The sequence below is a fragment of the Toxorhynchites rutilus genome, chromosome 1 (genome assembly GCF_029784135.1).
Source record: "Toxorhynchites rutilus septentrionalis strain SRP chromosome 1, ASM2978413v1, whole genome shotgun sequence".
Classification (NCBI taxonomy): Eukaryota; Metazoa; Arthropoda; class Insecta; order Diptera; family Culicidae; genus Toxorhynchites; species Toxorhynchites rutilus.
The window spans coordinates 24642801-24669304 of record NC_073744.1 but is presented as its reverse complement, the minus strand read 5'-3'; the positions used below and the strand labels follow the sequence as shown (position 1 = coordinate 24669304).

The 26504-nt window shown below is 37.2% G+C and overlaps 2 protein-coding genes across 4 annotated transcripts in view; one reads left to right on the top strand and one right to left on the bottom strand.

The window, feature by feature from the left end:
• LOC129762552 (dopamine receptor 1) overlaps positions 1-26504 on the bottom strand; it is a 306279-nt gene that overhangs the window by 109713 nt on the left and 170062 nt on the right. The gene's annotated exons all lie outside the window — the stretch shown is intronic.
• Positions 13756-14806, top strand: LOC129762578 (spaetzle-processing enzyme-like). Its single transcript, XM_055761008.1, has 2 exons — positions 13756-14139; positions 14193-14806. The coding sequence occupies exons 1-2, from the start codon at positions 13808-13810 to the stop codon at positions 14359-14361; spliced, it is 501 nt and encodes a 166-aa protein (XP_055616983.1). The 5' UTR covers positions 13756-13807; the 3' UTR covers positions 14362-14806.

The following is a 26504-nucleotide window of genomic DNA, read 5'->3' as shown; positions in this document are numbered from 1 at the left end:
CTTCCACCCCCACCAGAATCGAGTCCCAGCTTGGCAGAAGAACTGAGCGCAAGTGTAGAACGAAATACAGCAAATCCAGGCTGGCGAGTTCTAGGATCTACCAGAAGGTGGAAAGCTGACTGGACCGTATATGACGCGCGACAACTCCGTAGGCTCAATCAACAAAAGGAAGCTGAAAAGGCCAGGAACCGTCGCAGAAGGAATCAAAGGATGAACCAACCCAATAGGAATAATCGTCGAAATGTTGACAGTAGAAGGAATTACAGCAACTCAGCTACAAATAATAACAATAATGCGCTCCACAGAAATATCAGGAGCAACTCATACATTAATAACATCCGCCATCATAACCCAAACAGATATGACAGTACATTCAACATGAACAACATTCGATTTTCCAGCGAATCCAGCAGCAGGAACAATAATCAACGCAGGAACAACATTAACAATCATCAACGCAGGAACATCATCAACAATCATCAAACGAGAAACAATACCGTGCTTCTACCACCGGACAGAGTACTCTTGGCAGCGGCTAAACATCAGTTCTCTAGGCCACCCGAAACGAATCCACGAATGATCAACTTCCAAAGAGGAGAGGTGCTTAACCCATATCCTGTGGATCATCAACCTTCACACACAACGCAGCTACATTCATCGTCTAACAGGTGCATGCCATGCTGCTGTACGACCAATAACGGTTGCTCGAGTTTTCACCACCACTGATGCATTCTTCGGATGAAGGTCTACTTGAAATAATTATTTATTGTTAAAATTTCAATAGAATGCGTAGTGCGGCGTAAATGAAACAAATATATAAAGCAGTTAATGCTTGCCTGTACAATGTAATACTGGCCACTGAAACCAGTTGGAACGACACAGTGAAAAGTGAAGAATTATTTGGTAGCAATTTTACGGTGTTTAGGTGTGATCGAGATTTGTCATTGTGTGATAAAAAATCGGGGAGTGGTGTTAATGCCCTGTTAAACGCAGTTCGTATTCCTAGTGAACAACATAAAGAATTTGATGATGTGTGGGTTAAAGTATGTATTAATGGCCAAACACATATTTTTGTATCTATCTAGTTCCTTCCTAATTTTGTCAAAAAACATTCTTATGAGAAATTTTTAAATATTATAGAGCCATTTGTTGATGAACTCGACCCTAAAATTAAAATCCATATTTACGGGGACTTCAATCAAAATACAATTGATTTCATTGTAGACAAGGAGAAAGAATCAATCTTACTCCCGATTGTAGGCGAAAATGAGACATTGCAACTTATTTTCGATAAAACAAGTCAACTAGGTCTATGTCAAATCAATTCTATTTCAAATGAACTAAATTGTTTCCTAGACTTGTTGTTTACTAATTGCACAGAAGATTTCCATGTTTCGAAAGTCGAATGTCCTCTTTGGAAAAATGAAAAATTCCACACCACTATCGAATACTCTTTATTTATGGATAGCACGCCCCGCCGATTGCGAATTTGAGATCAATTTTGATTTCAAAATAGCAGACTACGAGCAAATTAATTGTAAGCTTAATGATATAAATTGGTCATTTTTACTTAAAGATGAAAGGAACATAGACAAAGCTGTTGAAATTTTTGATGATAATCTGTATAGAATCATAAGCGAACATGTTCCAACAAGAAAGAAAAAACTTAATACAAATTCAAAAACACCAGTATGGTTCACCCGTGATATTAAAAATCTCAAAAACAAAAAAGAAAAAGCTCATAAAAGATACAAAGCAAACCATACTTTGGATAATTTAACAATATACAAAGATATTTGTAAAAACCTTGATACGAAAATATCACTACAATATGAAAGCTATATTACAAGGATAGAAAATAATATTAAATCCGATCATATGAAATTTTTCAATTTTGCCAGCGATAAGGTGAAATCTAATAATTTCCCATCAACTATGAAATTTGGAGAATACGTTGGATCAAATGATAGTGATATTAGTAATCAATTCGCCCGTTTTTTCCAAGGTAACTACACAACAAATAACGTGGTTCGAGATTACGATTATTTTTCGTTTTTACCCGAATGTGCAACCTCGGTCTCAATTGATAATATTACCGCTAACGAACTTCTTGTCGCGCTGGAGGATCTAGAGTCATCTAAAGGTCCCGGGCCGGATGGTATCCCTCCAATGTTGTTGAAAAAGTTGGCATCGGCTTTCGTTCATCCTATGTCCTTGCTTTTCAATTTATCGCTAAAATTGGCAATATTTCCTTCTGTTTGGAAAAAATCATTCCTACTACCCATATTCAAATCTGGTAACCGTTCTGACATAAATAACTATCGTGGCATCGCCATATTATCTTGTATTCCCAAATTATTTGAATCCATTGTCTATACTAAAATGTTCAATCAGTTAAAACATTATATTTCACCGAATCAACATGGTTTTTATAAAGGAAGATCCACTGCCACAAATCTGTTAGAATTTGTATCCTATTCTCTTGCGGTAATGGATAGAGGCAACGTTGTCAAGACTCTTCATACAGACTTCAGCAAGGCTTTCGACAGAGTAGATATTCCAATGCTTATTTTCAAGCTCCAACGTATGGGAGTAACTGGAACTCTATTGAAGTGGGTAGAATCTTACCTCACCAATAGAACACAGTTTGTTCGCTTTAGAGGAAAAATCTCTAGTCCAGTGTATGTCACATCCGGAGTTCCACAAGGTTCTCACTTAGGCCCTTTACTTTTTATCCTATTCGTAAAAGATGTGTCACTAGTATTCACTAACCTCAACATTCTAATATATGCTGATGATATGAAATTGTACATGGAAGTAACCAAATGTAGTGATCTTGTGATTTTCCAACAAGAAGTAGATGTTTTCTTCGAATGGTGCATGAAAAGTCTTTTAGATATTAATGTGAAAAAATGTAATATTATATCGTATACTCGAAAACATGAAACTTATGACTTCATATGTTCTCTAGGATTTGAAACTGTAGAGAGATGCGTCAAAATTAGAGATTTAGGTATAATTCTTGATTCGAAACTCACTTTTGGCGAACATTACAATACAATGATCAATAAAGCAAATAGTATGCTCTGTTTCATAAAAAGATTTAGTTACAATTTCAGTGATCCATACACGATAAAAACATTGTATATAAGTTTTGTTAGATCTATTTTAGAATATTGCAGTGTTGTATGGGCACCCTATCAAGAACTGCACTCCAATCGAATAGAATCAGTACAACAACAATTTTTATTATTTGCCCTGAGAAAGCTAGGCTGGACAACATATCCCCTTCCCCCATATGAAGCTCGTTGTATGTTAATAAATATTGAAACACTTGAGAAACGCAGAGAAATTGCCACAATGTCATGTTTAATTGACTTAGTTTCACACAGGATTAGTTCTGAAAACTTACTTGAAAATCTAAATTTTTATGCACCAACACGAGCCTTGCGAGCACTCAATTTGTTCAAACCAACTTCATTTCGAACTTTATATGCTATGAATGGTCCACTTAATAGAATGATGAGAACGTACAATAAGTACAGTAATGTAATTGATGTGACAATGACGAAGAAATTATTGAAAAAGTCATTGACTGAAAGATCATTGTATTCGTGAATTACAGTTTTGTCATATATGTTTGCTGCGTTGCATTTCGTAATTCATTATTAATACAAAATACATGATATCTCTAATAATTGATTTTCATAAATATAACTATTAATTATTCATTAAGTATATTGTAATTGTAATGCAATGTATGTAATTGTTGTCTACTATAGTTTGATGAAATAAAGAAAATTAAAAAAAAAATGTGTTGGTGTGCCCTAAACTCGAGGAAGGAATGGTCCGATTTGAGCTGTCTTTATTTTGTAATATTCTCTGTATCAAACATGTATTCCATGCAACGGAGAAACATGTTATTGCCAACTGCTTGAAGAATCTTGAATGAGAATTGAGTCTGAAAATAATTTTATATTATAAGGACGAATTTTTGTAGAATTACTAGACAATTTATAGTAAAAGGAAATTGTAAATGGTCAAAGGGTAATCAATCAATGAAGAGTTCAGTGATTGGATTCACTAACGTTCACTTAGTAAGAAAACGTGGATGTTTGAAAGTATTCAAATCGAAAAAATCTATTTTAGGCGGGACGAAGTTCGTCAATATTTATACAGTTTTCACTACTGTAGGAGATAAAAAATAGCATGTTATATATAAAATTGCGCAGAATTAAATTTCTTCCAAACTCATCGTAATCAAATAATCTTTTATGATTATAACATTGTAATTTTCGGAAAGAACTAAAAATCTTCCATAAAATCACATTGTAAAATTTAAAACCATCATCACGTTCACCGCAGCGCCGCCTAGGTGTACATTTGTACGTTAGATCGCCAATTGCAAAATTGAAAAAATCGAAGAAATCGAAGATGAACCAAAACACGTGTGAATAGGCAGTTGTCCAAAAATTAAAACATTCAACATTCAAAATAGCCGCACTTGTCAGCATAAGTGAGAGTCATTAGTACCAACATAATGCCACAAAAAAATCTAGAATCGAATACACGTAATCCGCGTAAATTCGAAAGTCGCGATACTTTTTGATCAGACCTCGTTTATCGGGAAAGAAAAGAAACCATTGAATGGCTCAAATGAGCTGATGAGGCACTCACTGAAATTAGCCATTTTGCCCATCTCTGCTCCTCATGAAACGTTAGTGTCATTGAAAAATATGACTTTTTCCTACGTGTGGATGAAAGTACAAACATCGAGTTAGAAATGATTGTATCTTCATGTCACAATCACACAATTCGATGAAAGAAATGAAGGGGGAATTATTTTGAATAACCATGCTTTGCCAAACAGTTCTACAGCGTTCTCCAGCATTCAGACGCAAGCAATCCAAATATTGATCTCAAATGATGCCAATTGCCTCCCGGGAAGGGATATTATCCGAGTATCACCTCGGAAAATCAAAACCGTTTGCCGAACAATGTGTACAATTCGTTCCGCTCGATGTGCACCCATTTCGGGCATCCGATAAGAAGAAAGGATTTCGGAACGAATATTTTCCTTTCCCTCGCCTAACTGAGAACCAAATGTGAATACCGTAATAACAATACGCACACAGACGAAAGCTTTCCCGAGTAAGCCGGAGCGAACTCAGAAATTACCTTCCATTTGGATGGGTTCTTGAGATTACTCCCTCTTGCCCGAGAGTGTGCAGGCTGCTATCATCATCGTTATCAATTTCAATATTTCAGCTAATTGAAAGTGCTCCGGGGGCTGGCTGGTTGGCTGACTTCCAGCATCCTCTTCTCGAGTGCATGCTCCATTATATGTCAAGAGGATTCCATTCGTGCGGCCGACCATATTGCGCGCTTGCTTACTCTTTCCACTTTTGATATAATGAAGTGAATCGTTCCGTCGGGTCGTCGGAGCGCATCGGGATTCGACTGAAGATGGAGCGGATAAAATGGAACGATCCCCAGTCGGCGGGACGTAATCGGAGATGCGTTTATTTTTATTACGTTCTCCCTGCGGCACTTGCAGATTCTTTTGAATTTGATATCAGACTGGCGCGATTCGTGATTATTTTCCTTCGGCTTGAATATCTCCGAAGTGTTATTCTTAGCGATTAATTCTTAAACAGGTTGGAGCTCCTCGGAAAGTGATCTTGTTTGATGTGGTGTTTGACACCATCGTTGAATTTCGAAGAAATAGCAACCAACGGTTCAATGGAATCAAATTTGTCTCCAAAATCATCCGCCAAAACAGATCGTTTCGGCAGTCTGTCAAACTACCCAGCAATGGTAACAACCATACAAACAATACAAAAGGCAATTCATGCATCACCAAATCGCTCCCCAGAGACAGGGGGGGGGGGTCCTCGTCGAGACACTAAGGACACGCCGGCAGTAAAATTGTGTCAACAGGACGACAACGACGACGGGGACGACGGGTGCGTTTCTGGTAGGTGATGTAGGACATAAATCATTGAAAACACAATCGCACGATTTTGGGCCGGGGAACACAATGCACGAGGACGACGAATCACGCAATGGCGCCGAGGCAATGGGAACACCAACGATAAGAATAACACCGTTTTCCCACGGCTCTGTGTGACATCCGTCGCTGCCGTCTGACGGAGCGACCGAAGCCGTAATCCATAAATGTTTATGTGTGTACTCTGTCATACATTCGGTTCCATTAACTCCCCCGCGTTGTTTGGCGAGGGCGTGGAGAAATGGGGGCAATAAAAACAACACGAGATTGAAGCAATTTGTTGCTCGGCGTCTAGCCGATGGTTCGATGCGGAGCCGATAAGTTCTGCCGGCTTATTTCGGCAGGTTTGATGTGCGTATCCCACTTGGCAAACAACCAATGTAAATTGCTTGCGGGTGGCACCTTTTTGGTTGAACAAGCTAGTCCAACTAATTGACAGTTTGTAATTAGAACGATTACAAGTGTCAGTTCACGCCCAGCAATTGAGCCCGATCAATAATGGGTAGTTATATCTGTTTTGATGAGCGATGAGATTAAACTTCAGATGATTATGGTATGGACAGTATTATGTAGAGAATCGTGTCTGATTATGTACTGACACGGATTATGAACACAAAACGATACGAATAAATTATTCCAAATCACGCTGAACGCGATTGACACTACCTGGTTTCATATTCGGGGTTAAAAAGTAAATAATTGAATGCGACATATATTCATCGTAAAATCGATCCATTTTAATCTCATGTAGTGATAAGAAAAAAAAAGAAAATGGTAACATTTCTTCTTCATTTTTAAAATACAAAAAAAATCTCCAATTAGGACGTGGTAAAATTGAGTGTACAGTTCAAGTTATTCATAAAAAGAAAGTTGAATCAGTTCAGTAATGTTATTAAGTGTACCGGTAAGTTTCTTCGGTTTTACAACACGTAACTTGATTATTATTCCAGTGAATCAAATTTCCAGACATTTGTTGGAAAGCTACTGTCATTGCGCGTCTTTTTCAGTATGTGTCAAAAAGTTGAAGCGTAAACAACATAGTTTTTTGCCACTTCGAATATGTCGAGTTACGTACCAACGAGAGTGTTTTGGCGGGGAGTGTTACTTAATCACTTCAATATGAAGTGGAAGTTTATGGTGACCATGTTCCAACTGAGCGAACGTATCAGACGTGGTTTGCACGGTTTAAAAGTGGTAATTTTGACTTGGAAGACGAAGAACGTTCCGGACCGCCAACAAATCATTGAGATTTGTTTCCGGCTCATCCGTATAAAAAATGTTGTTCCAGAAATCCTACCCGTACATCATCAGAAGATAGGAACCGTTTGCTCCCTCTACCCGAGATATTCCCATGGTTCCTTCGTATTTCCACTTGTTTATGATTTTCTTTTCTGAAGTGTGGGTTCTTCCGACAGCAGCTGCTATTTTCCGCAATTTACATCATTTGCATTTACCCGAATGCAACAAATACCCGAATGCAACATATACCCTAATGCGACATTCACCCGAATACAATATTTACAGCTATATTAGAAATTTAGAAACTGTCCTCATATTTAATCCTGATTAGAGAAGAAACGGATATCTGGTAACTATCCGGTATCCGGCCTATCCGGCCAATATTTGCCATCCGGCCGGATACTGGATAGTGAACTACTATTCGGCCGGACACCGGATATTAGAAAAAGATAATAATTTCTCATTTTCACAAGATAAATAATATTATTATTATATATAAATATACTATTATATTAATATTATATATAAATAATATATTTTATTTAAAATTAAATTAATAGTAAATCATAACACTAATTCATTAACACTATAACTTTTATTATACATTTTTAAACCGAGCGATAACTGTGATAAACTTTAGTAAACCTTGTCAGTTGGGGGTATTGCTTAGAGTTCAATGACCATCAAACGTATTGAACGTGATTGCGATCGATTCGAAGTGTTTTCGCATGACAGTTGATTCTTTGGCAATGGGATTTTTTTTCCTGAACGCAACGCTGACTATCATTTTTATTTGCCACTTTGTTGAAACTGTCCGAATAGGTGTCGTTAGCTTCGTGTGTAAGGTTTAATCCAGTTTCGTCTCTTTTGCTTCGTTTAATTTGATACTGATTTATTTATTACAAATACTACATTTACTTTAGCAAGTCATTCGTGTGTTTGATGATCCTTATACGTAGATTTTTTGAATCTAGATTGCCTACTATCATTTATTAAAATGTTCGAGCTTAATCAAATCTTTTGATCTCATAAAAGCGTTCATCGTATCGTTGCTGAGCCTATTTAGAAGCTTATTTTTGCTCTGATTATATTCAAAAGAAAAATCACTCGACAGTTGCCGAGGAGTGAGGTTAGTTTTCAACTAAAACTTATCATTATAATATCAAATTATCTTCAGATAAAATTATTGTATGAGATTATTATACCACTTGAAGAAAACAAAGTTTTCCATTCACATTGAGCACCAGTTTAATACGAAGAAGTTAATTTTCATTTGAATAGTACTCATTCTGCCTGAAAACTCATTACTATCTTCGACACTTCACTAACTCGTAAAACGTAGTTCAGTGGCGTGCCGTTTATTTTGTTTGAAGTTACAATCGAAGCGCCGAAAATGCGAGCGAATTGTCAATTATTTTTAGGCATCTCATTTTTATCCACCAATCCTGAAAATGCTCGTTTTCAGGAACTTTGATTTCCTTACGGAGTAATTTTATCTACGGAATTAATTCTCAAGATATTGTATATTCAAATTGCTGGGATTTAACATTGCCGCAGCCCTGAGCGTCGGATCATCAAATACGAATATTTTTCTCATTTGCCTAACATAGTTGAGTACCCGAGAGAGAAATTGAGCAAGTGAGGTATGTGAACATCGTCAAGATGCTTTGTCCCTTGATTGATGTTGTTATGTGAAATTTGTTGTCCCTGCTCGTTCATTCTATGTCATCAGAACGGATCAAAAATCACATCGCATCACATCACAGTAGAAATGTCGCTTACGCCATTCCGTTTTCAAGCTTTTACGGAGTCATTTTTCACATTTCTGTAAAACTTCGCAGTCGTTTGAAAAGATTTGGTGTTCTTTATAGATCTATAACAGGGTTTCTCAAAGTGGTCGATATCGACCCCCTGGAGTCGACTCCGGTTTTCCAGGGGTCGACAGAGACGAAAATTCATTTTGGGGGTCGACGAGGTCTGAATATCGACCCCTGTAAAATAACACAAATTCTTATTTGAAATATTCAAGATGCTCCATATTTTCAAGATTCCTGAAATAATTGAAAAAAAAACTTTTTTTGTTACGTCATGTACATAGATGACCAAGTATTTTGTAAATTCTTTTTCAATCATTTTCTTTCAGTTCACTTCATTTAGCTAGGTAAATACCTTGTAGTCTCTTGATTAAATTAGAATTTGAGTACATTATCATTCGAGTTCCCATGTATTTCAGAACGCACAACCTAAGGACAAGCTTCTCATACAGTAAAATATCAGGAGCATGCTTGAAAATTGATTTGATGATGACTTCCTTCGCGTTAAATCGCGTATATGTTTAAAATACAGAGAACGTTATGCTAATCACCCTGTTATAAGAATGACCAGCGTTGCCACATTTGATCCTGTAAAATTTTCTGAAAAAATCTGTATATCTGTATTATTATAAAAAAAATCTGTATCAAAAAACTAACGGAAAAAATGGAAAGAAAGATTTATTTTCATTTTGAATTTATTGCTCTTATTTATGATTTGCTCCAGTCGTATCAATACAACAAAATAAATCATTAAAAATCGTCATTTCTCATAATCAATTGTATGATATGTATACATGGTTTTGTTGAACTTTGCTTTTTCTTAAATTTTCATCCTTGAAGCTCCTCCTTGAGCCGATACATAGTTCATTGCTTTTAAAATAGAGTCCATCATTGTACAAGCCAACCGATTTCAAAACATTGTTTTGTTGGAACTGTGAAGCGAGAATATTCACTCAACACATGCTGAATGTGGAATTGTCAAAAAGTATCCCAAAAACATCCTTTGCAGAAATGGAGAAGTGAGGTGACACTTCATATACATTTTTATAAATCAAGGTAGGGGAAAAGGGGGGAATTTGGACCACCTAAGCGAATCGCCTAATAGTTCCAAACCAATACGGTCTAAATAAAAAATGTCACATAGTATACTAAGCTACACTTGTTTTCTCTCGATTCAATGGATAATGTTTAATTATTATACAGGGTGGGCCATTTAAAGTGGAAGCATCTGGCAACCCCATAAGTTTTGACAGAGATGTCAGATTAACAAATGTCATACCGCGTTGGAAGCGTCATTTCAGTACAATTTTAACCATGGAACAATACACACCTAAACAACGCGCTGAAATTGTTCAGCTGTACATTCAAAATAACTTCTCAATTGTGTTAACTAAACGTGCGTGGAAAAATAAAAATAAAGTTAAAACATCGCCTGGAGACAACACTATACGTCGATTATATGCCAAATTTATATCGTCTGGTAGTGTTGGTAATGCCAGTCATCTGTCCAGACAACGACCAAGACGTTTCGACGAGAATATTGATAACGTTCGAGCCAGTGTTGCAGAGACTCCATCGACATCAGGTCGCCATCGTTCGCAAGAGTTAGGCATCTTTTTATTGCCATTTGTTCGTGAAAATGAATTGGACAATTACTGGTTCCAACAGGACGGCGCTACATGCCATACAGCGGCTGCCACGACCAAATTATTGCGCGAAATGTTCCCCGGAAGATTAATATCGAAAAACGGCGATTATGACTGGCCACCGAGATCACCTGATTTGACGCCTCCTGACTTTTTTTTATGGAGATATTTAAAATCCAAGGTATACACTGGTAAACCAAGGACCCTGGCTGCGCTGAAAGACAATATCCGACAAGAAATTGCTACCATATCGGCCGAAACATTGGGCAAAGTGATGGAAAATGCCGAAAAAAGGGCACATTTTGCGGTCAAGGCCAGAAGCGGTCATTTACGAGATATCATAATCAAAAAGTAGTTAGAACAAATCTCCTTGGACCAAAATAAATGAATTTCAAAAAAAAAAAATTTAAATTCCACTTCTTTACTTTGCTATTGCAAAAACAAATCCTTCCACTTTAAATGGCCCACCCTGTATAAAGCTTCAATCTACCAAATATATCATAAAATAAAAGATATGATTTTTGGACATTAAAATATGATGCGGGGTGATTTGGACCGTCTGTGGGGTGATTTGGTCCAGTGTGTGTTTCATCGAAAAAAACATACTTATGTTTATGTAAAGTATTTTGGGATAATTTTACAATCAGTAACAATGTTTTTGGTTCGATACCAGGTGTCTTGGCCAAATTCCAGACCAGAAAAGTTGGATTGACACCATCTCGAATTCTGCATGAATCTTTTCACTGTTGGTCGAGCATTTTCAAACACCTTTGATGCTTGGTCAAAGAAAGTCCGTTCTCGATGGCATGCGTTGCTCTTTCAAGTTCCTCCTTCTTCCAACGTTGTTTGTCCATCCTATTTTAGTAATTCAGAGGCATCTGAAATCAATTAGACCGAAAAAAAGTATTAAACCTGTAGGACCAATTCACCCCACAGAAACGTGTCCATGTCACCCCACACAACACGCAAAAATTAAAATGCAATCAATTTCATTTATTGTTATCAAACTCACAGTTTCGCTACATCAAATTGTTCCTCGTCTGTAGGCGAACAGAACTGTACTGCACAATACATGAAAAGTTTATTTAATAAGCGGGAAAAACCTTAAAACCACTATCGGAAGACTCACATTTTTTGACGATCAAAGTGCTTACTGTGATGATGCTACCGTTTCCCTCTACTTGTGAAGTTTTACCAAAGGTTTTTTACTTTGGGTACATACGGTTCAACAATAGAAGGAAGGACATTATAGAAAATCCAAGTTGAGCCGTAATTTTTGAGATAAAGGGGTGGTCCAAATCACCCCATATGACCAAATCAACCCGTGTTACCCTACATATCTTCATGACTCAACGTTAAAAAAACAAAGTTTATTAGTAAGAAGGAAGACAGAAAAAAATGAACTGTAATTAATTAGATTTAAATTTAAATTCGAAAAAAAAAATCTTTCAATTCTGTATCTTTGCAGAAAATCTGTAATTCTGTATATACAGATTCTGTATCTGAAATTTGGCGTAAAATCTGTAAAATACAGAGTATTCTGTATATATGAGAAATCCGAAGAGCATGTCGTACACGCTTCCGCTGAATAGACTCAATCCTAGAATTCCTTAATACCCGTTGGCTTGAAACGGACACCAGACAACTGTGACTGTGAAATAGTGTTTCATATCGAGATTCCGAGCGACATCATATTTCTCTAACAGCATTCTTCAAAGCGGTCGACCAGCAGATTCTGAAGCCTACGGCAATCTAGTGCGTTCCTGGTTATGATATAGATTTTCACGTCGTGCGCGTAGAATAAACGGCATTCGAGTGCAATGGTTCACCATAAGCGCAAGCCTTTTTCCGTTATATTGGAGTTGAGGAAGGACCAGAAAAGCTTTGGGTTTCTATGGAGATTCCCCTGCATACACCTGGTATACTGCTTATACAGGAAACGATTGCACAAATGGTATTCATTGCTCTTCCGGTTCAGCTTTTGTTTCGCAAACGGACAGCGCAGCGTACAGAAACGCCGGATAATTGCAATCTGGTTTCTGTGCAGTCCTCCGCGCTGGTTCGCAATGATATGATACGAGTCATGACATCGATGAACCTGGCAACAGCAGCATCCGTAACCTCGATGGTATACAGAGATTCCCAATCAACAACTTTTTGGAAATTGAAGCGAGTCAGATCTGGTGCATCTTCAAAACCAGTTGGCGACGGTAGATTGACATCAACTTCTAGTGTCGGACGGGACTTCTTCGACTTCGGTGTCGAGCGGGATAACTGGATCGGTAGCCTTGGTGATCGGGCACCTTGATAAAGCAGCACTGGGTCGAGCAAGCGGCCATTCCTGTTCAGCACTGGATTGATCTGCATCAGTCCATGGAAACAGAAGCCATCGAGTAAGGCCAAGCAAGGAAGCAGTCGATAAAAAGTGATCGTAAGCAGTGGATAGAGGGTGGAGAATGCAATGGGATGTTCCACACTAAACCAGACTGATTGCAGTCGCCGAACGTAAATGCAACGTCCTGTGCTCCAAGTTGAGAAATGGTGGCTCCAGTGCTGTCAATATCGGGTGGTTAATAAATAACACCGATACTAACGATCAAACCTTTCATCCGGATTTGACACACTGGAGTGGGATCAATAAAACCAATAACATGGATGAGATGTCTATCAAAAGGCCACCGCCGTGGGATTTGGAGATTTTACGTGGATTTCGATCGTTACGATAAACGGTGAACGTGTTTCCGAACAGTTGTGGTGAAAAAAAACGGTCTTTTATTTTTTAACATTGGTGACAAGTCGATTATGAGTATATAATTATGAGCCGGAAATTGAACAGTCATTTGGGTATCCGATAATGGTTTTAGTGCCACATTTCGGAAACTCTCTGTAGAATGCCCTTGACCTTGTGTCCTTGCGGCTCGAAATGACATTCGTCAGTTTATTATTTGAATTCTTCCAGCTAAAAACAAATTTATACAAATAACAGTGAACACTGATAACGATGGATGAGGGAACCCAGTGGATTGAATCATTCAATTCTAGCAGCTCTAACCGAAAGGCTGAAAGGTTTCACAGCTCATACCGCGAGCACCGGGAGAATGTCAAATTCCATACACAGTGCGATAATAATCGCGATTGTAATCGCCTTACAGATAAGAGGCAGCATCCAGGAAGCCGTTTCCGAAAGTGACAAACTACTGGAAAGTAACCTAGTAGATGGCTGTGATGCGGAAGTGTTCGATCCCTCGAAAACATACGCTAACCATTTGCCTAGGTTTTGTGGGGTCACCGAAAATTATCTCACCTGGCATGCCGCTTTGCAATACAAGGGATTAGCGAAAGATAGTCCTCTATTAAATTGCTCTGGGACGTTGATTAGCAAACGTTACGTTCTTACCGCCGCCCATTGTGCCAGCAGTGATATGCCACCGTAAGTGTTGACCGGTTTCAGTTGATTCTAGTTGAAATCTGCTTGTGTTAAAGGTACAAAGTTCGATTGGGTATGCCAACGATTAGAGAAAACAGAAATTGGCGCTACATCGGAATCGAGTGTTGGAATCGAAAGGAATCATCTTGGATGCGAACCAGTTTTGCATGGAAGAAAGGGCTTTTGCAAGTGATCCATGCCGAACGCCTCCGGGCGCAATCATAGGCTATTACTCTTTCATTCTTTTCGACCCCAAAAAAATAGAACAATTTCCTTTCGTGCAGATGGCATTCGTTTCGTTCGAGATGGGCTGCGGAAATGTGTATTCAGTTTTCACCAATGTTTCCAGTCATATGGATTGGATAACGGCTAACATAAATTTTGATGTGTGTGTGTGTGCGTGTATAGATGGAACGTTATGATATAGCAACAAAAAATAAACTTTTTAGATGGCGACAAGCACTGATTTATTATTTTGCTTGTAAGAAATTATGTGTTTTAGTGGTGAATATGTACATGTCCCGCGAAACCAATATTATAATAGTAAACACAGAGGTCTGTTATGTGTGCTCATATAGAGAACGGTATGTTTTTATGCAGTTCATAGATTTATTGCACTTTTATTCGACTCATACCGGGGTTGAGGGGGTATTCTAGTGTAGAGACACGAATTTGGGACATTTTTTCGAGCTCCGCAAAAATAAAACATAGATTATTTTTTTTATCCATTTTATCATTATTTGTTCATCTATCTTATAACAAAAAATTAACGGAGAAAAAATATTCATAACTAGCTGATGAAGTGCGGGTGTTAAAAAAAATTGTGTCATGGCGTACACGATTGCAGCCCTTCTGGTTATCTGAACCAAAAAATCGAACAGATTCTGAATCAGTGAAGATGCTGCTATCGCATGAACCTAGGACAAATCAACAGTAAATAAACAATAGTAAAAAATGAAAAATATTATTTTTTAGAGGTTCATGCGATAGAGAGATGTATGCAGATTGTATTCATATAAATTCGACATGAATCGGTTCAGTAGAACTTGAGATATCGTGTACGCCAGTTTGAATAAAACTAGTCTCGAGAAAAACGCGTTTGAAGCTCATTGTTATGGCCGTACCAGGATAGATACCGCATCACTAAAATGGCTCTAACTCGATAAATAATAGGATTTTCGATAAGTCCTTTCTAGAGTATATTCTTGAATGCCTAAAATACAGAAATATGAAGGAAAAAGTCACAGTAGGGTTGTGTCTGAGACACGACCGCATAGTTGACGTAGGATTCCGTTAGGCTATCTATTGATTTTGGATATGTTTGAAGAATTAAACTCTTTGATAATGATTTGGTGGCCCTGAAAAGGGCCGTTTTGTTTGATTGTTGGGTATTGCTCTGTGACCCTAGACGAGATGCCTCCTGTGTTAAGTATGGATGGAATGAAGAAAGAAAATACTCATCAATGTTATATAAGATAATTATCAATACCAATGTTATATAACACAGTTATCAATTTTTCTCATCAGTAAAAACATGTTACTTTAATATAGAGAAAACATATGGAAAAGAAATGAAAAAGGTAATTTTCTTTTATAAGTTTTACTTTCAACCCAATGCGAATTTTAATTGGACTAACAACACCTAATATTATATCTAGAGCATATGGAAAATCACTTTTTCGAATATTTCTTCACATTTCCAATATTCTCGCCGCATGAAATTTCCTTAGGTGAAAATGAACACAACAAAACAAACAGCTTAAACCGAACGACCCGTTCTCGAGCGGGACATATCTTGGTTTTTATTTGTGAAACTTGAAATAAACCGTTTCATATATCGAGTAATTTTAACACATCTGCTACTATATACAGTTTTACACTTACACTTGTGCTAAATTTTTCTCAATACACGATCGGTCATTGATATGAAATTCCACGAAGCAACCAACATTAAATTTCCAAGTTTTAATTCAATTTGCTAGAATTGCTAGATTTCCAAATTTAAATTTTATTTGCTAGAATTAATCGTATCACTCACCTTACATGCAATATAAAAATGTCCTCGACTTATATATATTTGTAATGCCGATTTCCCTCAGGCAGCTTGGTTTTGATGTCTCTGTTAGGGAACCGTCGCTTGAGTCGTCAATTTCGACCAATCAGAAGTGGGTATTTCCGTTAGGATAGGGGTGGAGATTTTTCAATTGTTCGATAGTTAGTTTCATGACATATATTATTTTAATCAATATTAAAAATTGTTATGGAGTGCCGAAATCGATTGACGCAAAAATTTCATCAATCTATCATGAAATGACTGAGCAATAAGCGTTTGATTTTTTTAAAATTTCTAGACTAGAATACTCCCTTAAGATGGCCTAGATTGTAAGAGATATTATTTGCCATGAAAGATATCATTTGAACGCACGTAATTGACGAATAGATTTAGAATATCACACCACTTGAATTGTTGGTTAAATATCTCAAGGCGCATTCATGATAAATTTTTTTTTTCAGATACCACACACATATAAAACTTTTTTCATTGTGATAATCCCAACAAGGGTTGCGCATAAAGCACGTTATAGGTTGATCGGCTAGAGATACGAGTTATTTTATTTTGGCCGTCTCACCCCTAATGGTGGCCATCCTCACCCCGCATGATTTAATAGTACAATTTTCATACCTTTTTTGATTTGTCGACATACGACCAATTAGCCTATTGTTCTCGCAAAGGCAAGAAATAATCGTTGCTTCTCGAAATAATTCTACAAAACCACGCAAGCCATTAAACCTTTCCAGGGTCCTCGGAACTTTACTAAAGAGTTATTTATGAAATTTCGACATATTCGCAAATAATATCCGAAATGATAAACCAACAAATTAAAAAAAAAAGGATTGCGTAGTCATATGTCCTAAGCGGTTGTGCTCGGATACAATCCCTCGATTTTTTTTCTTTTACTCCACGTGAGTCCAAAGGTGATTTGACCTCGTTGTTTCGGCCCGGACAAAGAAACAACACAAATTTTCATTTTCATAAAACACTTTATTCAACGCACAAAATTATAAGCACTGTACACTAAAAAACACTTAAATCCGCAACAAATCAGACTGAGTCAGATCCTGTAAACAAAAGGCAATTAGTCTAGCTATTTAATATGAATACATATTGTTACTTACCTTCTTCACCCGGGACAACACCTGATAAAAACTTTATTTGTATTACACACTAGCAGTTAACAAAACACAGCACAACAGCTTAACAAAACAACGTACAAACAATCACAACACAGAAACAATAACAAGCAAATTGTCAAAGGATAGGAACGCGTGGAAACGAACCCGCTATACAAAGCGTAATTGTTTATGGCGAATATTCTAGACGCAACCCATACAACAATTGCGCTATCTAAATGACTATGGGACCAATCGTATAAATAAGGCAAGAAATGTTCAGAACAGATCAGTCGCAATAAAACCTTAGATCAGTATAGATCATGTTCAGAACAGGTCAGTCGCAATAAAACCTTCGATCAGTATAGATCATACTATTGACTATATTCGATCTTTCATCTCATCATTCTGGAACTCTGCTCAGATACCTCTCTGGGCGGAGACACTCGTTTTTTGCTGATTGGACGGTCCACTGTGCATTAGCTGTATATTCCGGCGGTATTATTCCAACATGTAATAGGTTTGAATGAATTCACATTCATCATAACTCACAATAACGAACTGTCGGTTAAGGATCTGAAGGTTTGGTAAGTCATATACCCTCACAATGTTAATATTTATTTTATTTTACCATCTCATGGCCATAGCCTAGGAATTAAATCGAGACTATTCGTTTCTCATTAAAGGGGGGACTCCGGTCTGGAAAATCGAATAAAATGAACTTTTGGTTTTTTGCATTTTTGCGAAGCTTATGCCCTCAGAAATGTTGTCCTAAATGATTTTACGATATTTAATTTCGTCGGAAAGTTACAGCCAAGAGTATGAAGTTACCTCAAGGGATATAGTATTCCTGTGCGAATTTTAAAACGCGTTCTTCTCGAAACCATTTTATTTCAACTGGTGGTATCGATATCTCAGGATCTACTCCACTGATTTGGCTGAAATTTTTTATCAGCATGTAAAAATGAATTATCTAAGTCGTTACATAGCCATTCTTCGATATTTCATTTTTTCGATTTTTAAAAATCGTTATTTAGAGATTTTTTAAGAGATTATCTAATTTTTAACAAAAATAGCCGTAGTTTTGGAAATTTTTCGAATTTTCAAGAAGCCTTATGTAACGCTTTAGGTATTGTCCTAAAGTTTCAAAATATTCTTTGGAATTTGTTCTACGACACCCCGTTGCTTTAGAAACGATACCAGCAGCAAGGTACCGATTTTCAGACAGTATCTACGCATCCAGCTGTCAACAGCGTCATTATTCGTGCACTCAAAAGATGGGAAATACATCTTCAAAAATACCTTAAATAATAATTAAAACACACGAACACTTCACTTTATTCCATCCGCATCCGAAAAAAATCCACGAAAATTAATTATTTTCTGACCTTCCAGACAGGGGCCCCCCTTAAACCCTTTCTCTATTTTTTTTTCGCAGTAAACGATCATCGCTGATTTACACATCACTGATAAATATATCTAGAATATCTTTCAAAGTTTTACCCATCAGAACTCGAAAACTGAAAATTTCTTCTCCTAAGTTCAAAATAATCTCAATTGCCATACAAAAGTTTGATTCAATAACCCTCAGGAGATCAGCATCCCTTTCTTCCTGAAACATCACCGGTGGATTGACTACGTCAAAATAACATCAATGTCATTGCTTCCGAACCCTCCCGGTTCGCACCGGGATAATTTACTGAAAACACACCAATCAACAGAGAAACCATTCGTTTGTGTTGTTTACTTCGCCAAACATCCCTCTCCCCCGCCCCCTCCACAAAGTAGCAGCTGTTGAAGATTAATTCGATCCCCATTATGGTTAATTATGGATATTTCATATTTCATGTTTATCAGAGCTGCCGGAGAGTTTCAAACTCATGAAATGTTGGGCGAAATTCTTGTTTCTCTTTTTCGATCAATTAACTTAATCGTTTGAAAGAGGGTGGGGGAGCGAAAAGACCGTAGGGAACTTCGCCGGAAGTTGAACACTGTTTTGACGGGGCGGGGCTGGGTTGCGGTATTGCGGTATGCCATCCGCTGGGAGACACGTTCACCATTCGAATAGGAATTTCCCGCGAAACTTTAATCAGTTTTGTCACAAAATTGTTGCCGAATGATGGGATGGCTTGATGGAATGTTTCATTTTCGTCTCTGGGCTGGAATGCTGACATCGAGAAGAAATGGCATCTGGAGTTCGGTCATTGGAAGGATCGAAATTGTTCTGGTCGGAGAAATGACACGATTGTGATATTGGGATTCCGTCTACCAGTGATTTGTTACGACACGGCATCGCTACATCTAAAATCGTTGAAACAATAATGTAATCGCTCTTCGTAACAATTTCTCGCTACTTTGAATCAACTGAATTTTATATTCAATATTTTTTTTCCGTGTGCAATACTAACGACTAAATGTTACACTTTCATGCTGTTCCACATACCGTGTCCAATTAGATTGGATGTTCGCAAATCAATTTTCCAGCGATGCAACATAATTGGGAGGATTCCCACTCACAAATGAGCTACCGCGTGGGTCAAATCCCACAATATAGCGTTCTCGGTCGGTTCTAACGGGGGCTCTGGCAACCCTATCCCAACCAATGCAAATTGAGCGTAGGCAGCATAAAGCGGGGCTCGCGCTAAGGGGGCTCACGTATTGTTCACTGTTTGGAGTCATATATGTTAATATTTGATTACGATGGATAGTTTCCTTTAGCAAGCGATGTTTTTATACAAAATTTTATTGGAGGAGTTCTTTGATTCCATTGCTTTTAGCAGTGCTAATCCTGTTTGACACAATTTTTTGATGGTTCAATATTTTTATGACGACCACAACACTGACTAGAATTAAATTTCAGCACGAAGAGGTGAAGCTCACTAAAGCTCAGTAAATATTGCTTCCAGTTCATTTCCATGCAAGCCTACAACATTACAATTCATTGACCGCGCGTAGGTATTACCAATTTTCTGCAAAATTGATTTCATTCGAGCCACTTTATCGAGTCGAAATCCTCTCGATCCTCCAAAGGAAACTCAATCAAACGGCTATATCAATGATAAAAAACAACTTAATGGAGCGTGTAATCAAATTTCATGTTCTATCACTTCCTTTAGAATAATTTGATTGCCAATCATGGCTTCAAAAACAGTATTCTTTTCATCGAGTAGTTAGCTCCTCATTCCGCTGGTTTTTTCGAATAATAGAAAGTAAAAGCACCCGTTTTCACTGCAAAAAAAAATGGTTTCCATTCTCTCCTGCATCCACATAATCCTACGGTTCCACTTTCGAAAGACAGACGAGCAGCCATACATCTCGCTGGGAAATCTTCCCTAATCCAACGGAAACCCATTTTGTTCACAATAAACACTCCCATTATAATGCTGTCTTCCTCTGTCGCTACCATCCCCCGCTCTCGTGGGCTGCCACCACACGGGACGATTTTTCCTCGAGTAGTAGGGGATAGCGGAACTAAACGCCATGCCCTTTCTAATGTGCCTAACAGCGAATCGGTTTGAATCGACAAATTTGAAGAATGATGGAACGTGTACAATCTGATTTAACATGAAATAAAAACTCTTACTCAGTTGGAGTGCAGCTCACTTTTGTAATGTTAGTTTAAACTTGTTACATGCAATAAATGTTACCAACAGTTATATGTAAATAAGCGTTCACTGAGAGTGTTTGATGGTCCACTTCACCCTATATGCTCAGTGGCTGCTGTCTGTTGATGCGCAATACGATGGGATACGATGCGATCAGGTGATGAAGCCAGCAACAAATCCGTCTGTCTGCTTCACTCGTTTACACATGCGATTTACAGCGATTGCGAATTGGTTTCGTTCCGGGTCCTTCCGAAATCAACATAACGGCGGGATTTATGCGGTCCTCGTGCTCCAATATGTGTCTGGGGTTTTCTACTGTCTACTGAATCTTGACGACACATTATTGGGAAGTGTCCAAAGTCTGGGATTGATGTAAGTGACGCGAGACTGGAAGAGTTATACTTTACGGTTTTATTCGACTACATTTTTCATTTTTCACACCCTAATTTCCCAATAAGGGTTCATTAATAACAATTCAATATTTTCTCCTTCAAAGTGCTTCCATAGACGGTATCGCAAGCGCATCATCAAGACCGGGAAACATTGATAAACTGTAAACGACGCTGTTGAAAATTCCGCAGAAAAACTTGTTCACATTTATGTGGTTTTACAGATGTTATGATTTTTTTTCCCCACAAATCGTTCAAAGCTTGCAAAAAAAGCTTGTCAAGCAAAGTGACTCATGACGACCAGATAATGCACCTTGAAAGCCGTTTAATGTAACTGTAACTAAAATTTATGGTTGTTGTGGTGGGGTTGTGTCATGAAAATTTCTAATGTTTTTTGATCAATGTATACCGAGTATAATATCTTTTCCTGTCAAAATCTTTGAAAAATTACCATCCTGGACTTGACAACACCCCGTTTGTTATTATGAAGATATGCAGAACAAACCTCCGAAACGAGTCCGATGATACTCTCTATTAGTGACGAATCGGATATTCGGTAACTATCCGGTATCCGGCCATATTTGTTATTCGGATAGTGATTTACTATCCGGTCGGATACCGGATAATAGAAAAAAAAATAGAAGGGTCTGAGCCTAGGGGCACGGACGTAGGTTTAACGTAGGACTGTGGTTGTTCGAAACATTTTGTAGTTCTTATTGCTTTTGAGTGAGATTTTTTTGAAGTTTTGAATTTGTTTCAACTTTTTTTTCGAAAGTTTTCCCTGCAACCATTTTTTAATGTTTTCTTTGAGAAATTTCTACTAATGTTTAGCTCGTGACATTTTCATGAGTAAATTATAGCGATTGACAAGCTCCGCAAACTATTTTCTATTTAGAAACATGTCAATCTCAATTTTTTTTTCAGTGTAATTTAAAAACAATTTTTTTTTCTTCCATTTCATTCTTCAACCAAAATTTTGTAGGTTTTGTGAAAAATTAAGAAACATTTTTTGGCCCTTTCGAAAAATAGTCAAATTCTTTGTGGATCACACCATTGAGAAATATGGTGAATCCTTCGGCTGAAGGAGGCCTGGGTTGATAGCTCAGACTCGGGATAATATCGCACTTTGGTCTTATAGTAGACCATTTGGATGTGCCTTGCACTGGAGAATTATACACTTGGAAAATCAAACACTATGGATACTACTAAACATTGGATGGATTTATTAGCGATCTGACACTAGTAAAAGTTGGAATTCCAATGATATTATATTGGGAAGGATATTATGCCTACACTTATTTTTTTTGTATGCGTTCGGTTCTTCTGCATTGCGTTGGGGTATATTCTAGGAAAGAAGTGTTCGTGCCATACACCACACACTGCGTTCTGAAAGTAAGGGAGTGGGTCGGATGGGAAATGGATTGGATGGAAAAAAGGATTGGGATGGACCTGGGAATCCGGGAATTCGGAACACTTGTTTAAAATTCGCGCTTTGGTCGCGAACATCTTTTTTGAATATATTAAGTATGCAAAGATGCTTAAATGACCAATGTCTTGAACCCCACAACATTGCATTGCTGTCTGAGATGCTGCTACCAACTACTAATACGAGTCGAGGCATGAAATTCGTCGTATATAAAATTGGCAACATTGCTTTAACGCGAAACAAAATTGTGTCTGATGATCTATCTATCTATGTTAGGGTGGCAGCGAAAATGGTCATGTCAAATTTCAAAAACCGACCATGTACAAAACCATGCCCAAAACAATGACCTGTGCAAAGTTTCAGCTCAATCGGACATGATTTAGGGGTGCCTCAAAGCGCTCAATATTTTGGTTTTTTGATCCTCGAAAATCTTCATATAGGGGAGTAAAAGAAATTTGGAAAATTGAATTTTTTTTCGATGCCAAATAACTTTAAAATGCGTAAAACGTCGAGATCTGATGTTGTCTCGAAAAAAAAAATTCGAGGATCAAAAAATCAAAACTTTGAGGCACCCCTAAATCATGTCCGATTGAGCTGAAATTTTGTATAGGTCATATTTTGGGCCAATAAACAAAATGTACATGGTCGATTTTTGAAATTCGATGATGATTTTTTCCCATACATCCATTGCCACCCTAATCTATATATACTAGGGTGACAATGGATGTATGAAAAAAAAATTCATCATTGAATATCGAAAGCCGACCATGTTTCTTTTTTTTTTGACCCAAAAAAATGACCTGTGCAAAGTATCAGCACTATTAGACGTGATTTAAGGCTGCCTCTAAGCGCGATCAAAACTTTGAGTGCTTCGAGGCACCCCTAAATCATGTCCGATTGAGCTGAAATTTAACGTAAATGTTTTTTTGGGCCAAAAAACAAACTGTACATGATCGGTTCTATAAATTCGATGAATAATTTTGTTCCATGCCTTCATTGCCAAAAAGTGCCGGAAGATCGATTTTCAGCCAATTTTTTTTTTCGAGATGACACCAGATTTCGACGTTTTATGCATTTGTAAGTCATTTGGCATCGAACAAAAACTTCGATTTCCCAAATTTCATATACTATTTTGAAGAAATACTACACTCTCTAAAAAATAGGATTTGGTATCCGGAATTATTGATTGTATTGGTTTTTTATGCACTCGATGAAAAAAATTAGAGGAACAGAGTGCGAAGCCGGATATCTTAAGTGATTTTTGACATACTGTAACTTCGTGAAAAATTAACGCATATGGATTTGATTTGCATCATTTTGAAGCTGCACTTTTCAGGTATTAGAATATTTTGCGTACATATTTTTACCTTGATGTGTGTAGGTGTAGTGGGCAACAATATCGGGAAGAAATGAAAAATCGTTTTTTCTTTGTTTTTTCAAGAATGTTCTGGACTAACACAATTTTTTTCTAACCAACTCAACAGCAAATACAATTAACCTTATCAACCAGCTTTTATGGTTTCGTCAATAAGTAAACTATGCGTTATTGGTCAGGCAGCTATTTTCTAGACTATTTCCTGTGGGGCTACGTCAAGTCTGTGGTCTATGTCAATAAGCCACCGACGATTGTTGAACTTGGTACGAATATCGAACGTGAAATTACAGCAGTATCGGCCGATTTATGCTTGAAAACCGTCGAAAATTGGGTTCAGGGTCTGAGCTTCTACAAGCGTGCCCGTGGTGGCCATGTAGAAGAAATCGAGTTCCATACACATGAATAAAGAATTTCAATGATATCCAAAACCGTTTTTGTTTTATTAAAAAAAAAACCTTTGTAGCACTCTTATTGAAAAACCCGTTAAAAACGGATCGCCAAATGTGTTGGTAAGCGCAAAAACTCGAGGAAAAAATTGTCCGATTTGAGATGTCTTCATTTTATTATATTTTCTGTATCAAACATGTATTCTGCCGTTCTACGCATAGTTGTCCCATGTTCCAAAATCAGCAACTGAGAAAAACGCAATCAAAGTTTTCTCGCACATTTGTCTACCAAAAGCTTTAAGCATTTCAATTTAGCAATACACCGGGTTTTTTAGAAGCTATTGTTTAATGAAATGTGATGAGATCCCCTCACTGAATCAGTCAACCTTGATTACGGGTTTAAAAATTCATGGTGGAACTGTTGTGCCTAGAATATCAACATGGGACAATTGAACTTGATGTTATTTTTTGATATACGGGGAATTATAATATTTTTTTTTGTGTTTTTCTAAAGATTATGTATAGAAACATCGTTTTATGAAGAAATGAGTGATCTGCAACACCTTCGCAGAATATAAATCTCATTGTTATTAGGCATTCGCTAACAAGGTGTACACGTGTTCTGTCAAAGTTTTTCTTATTTATTCGAGAATTAGTTCGTTCTTCCAAACCAGAAATAAGTGCATTAGTCCTGCTGAAAGAGTGACATTAAATTCTTGCACTTGAACCGATTTATTCGATATGGATCTACAAAAAATACATGGTGGGACAGTTATGAATATAATATCAACATGGGACAATTGAGCTTGATGTTGTTTTTTTAAAAACCGGGAACAAACCATATGTTTTTTTTTGTGTTTTTCCGTAAGATTATGCATAAAAACAACGTTTTATGAAGAAAAGTGAAAATCGTCAAAAAGTAACATGGGACAACTATGCGTAGAACGACAGTTATTCCATGTGACGGATAAACATGTGATTTGCAAGCGATTGAAAAATCTTGAACGAAAGTTGTGTCTGAAAATAATTTGACATTATAATGACGAGTTATGGTAGAAGTACCAGGAAATGTATAGTAAAAGGAAATTGTGAAGGGTCAAAAAGAAGATAAATCAATGAACAGTTCTGCGATTGGACCCATGAACGTTTGCTTAGTAAGAAAACGTAAATGTTTGAAGGTATTGATAACAAAAAATCCATTTTGCGCGGGGCAAAGTTTGCCGGGTCAGCGTTTATTTTCAGATTTTTGATAAAATATCAGCGGAAATGCTATGAAAATTATGAAAAAAAAAACTAGCTGACCCGGCAAACGTTGTTCCGCCAAATAAATTATTTCTGGTGAATATTTTGATGATTGAATAAACAATAACTAATATATTGTAAGTATGTTTGAATGATTTTATGTATTTGATCCATTCGTTGATGAAGATCAAATGAATATGTGGTGTCAAGAGCTATGACATACAGAGGAATTGAGCGCTTTAGGCGATGACCACCGCCGACAAAAAAAATCAAATCATTCAAACCATCTTATTCCAATGTATTTCATTTATGTAACTGATGTGTTTGATCTGAAATGTTAATATGTAAATAGGTAAAAAATAAATTATGTTAATAAGTAAAATGTGAAGTGAAAGAAAGTAATATATTTTTATCTTAAAGTAGAAAATGAAATGAAGAAAATCTAAATTAATTTTCTTCAATTACGGTCTCGTTAGTGAAAAACAGGTTTCCTGAATGGACAGCCAAATTTATGACTGTTGGGTCCCGTTCATGAATTGTGAAACCAAAAATATGACAAACAACTTCATTGGTGCTGATATACCGGCCAATTTCTTGGCGCATTATTTCGTTGTTGTCATTGAATCGAGAAGTAGTAACATCGATATACTGAATTCGAAACACAGTCATATTGCTTCCCTTATTCACGAATTTTTATTTGTATTTACTGCTTTTCGCCAACCAGCGGATCTCAACATTAATAAGAACTTTGAATGTTTTGCTCAGTTGAGGCCA

Excerpts from the sequence above, each read along its gene's own strand:
- LOC129762578 (XM_055761008.1), top strand. The coding sequence starts at position 13,808 with ATGTCAAATTCCATACACAGTGCGATAATAATCGCGATTGTAATCGCC. Across the intron at positions 14,140-14,192 it reads GCCAGCAGTGATATGCCACC|GTACAAAGTTCGATTGGGTA; the intron begins GTAAGTGTTGAC and ends CTTGTGTTAAAG.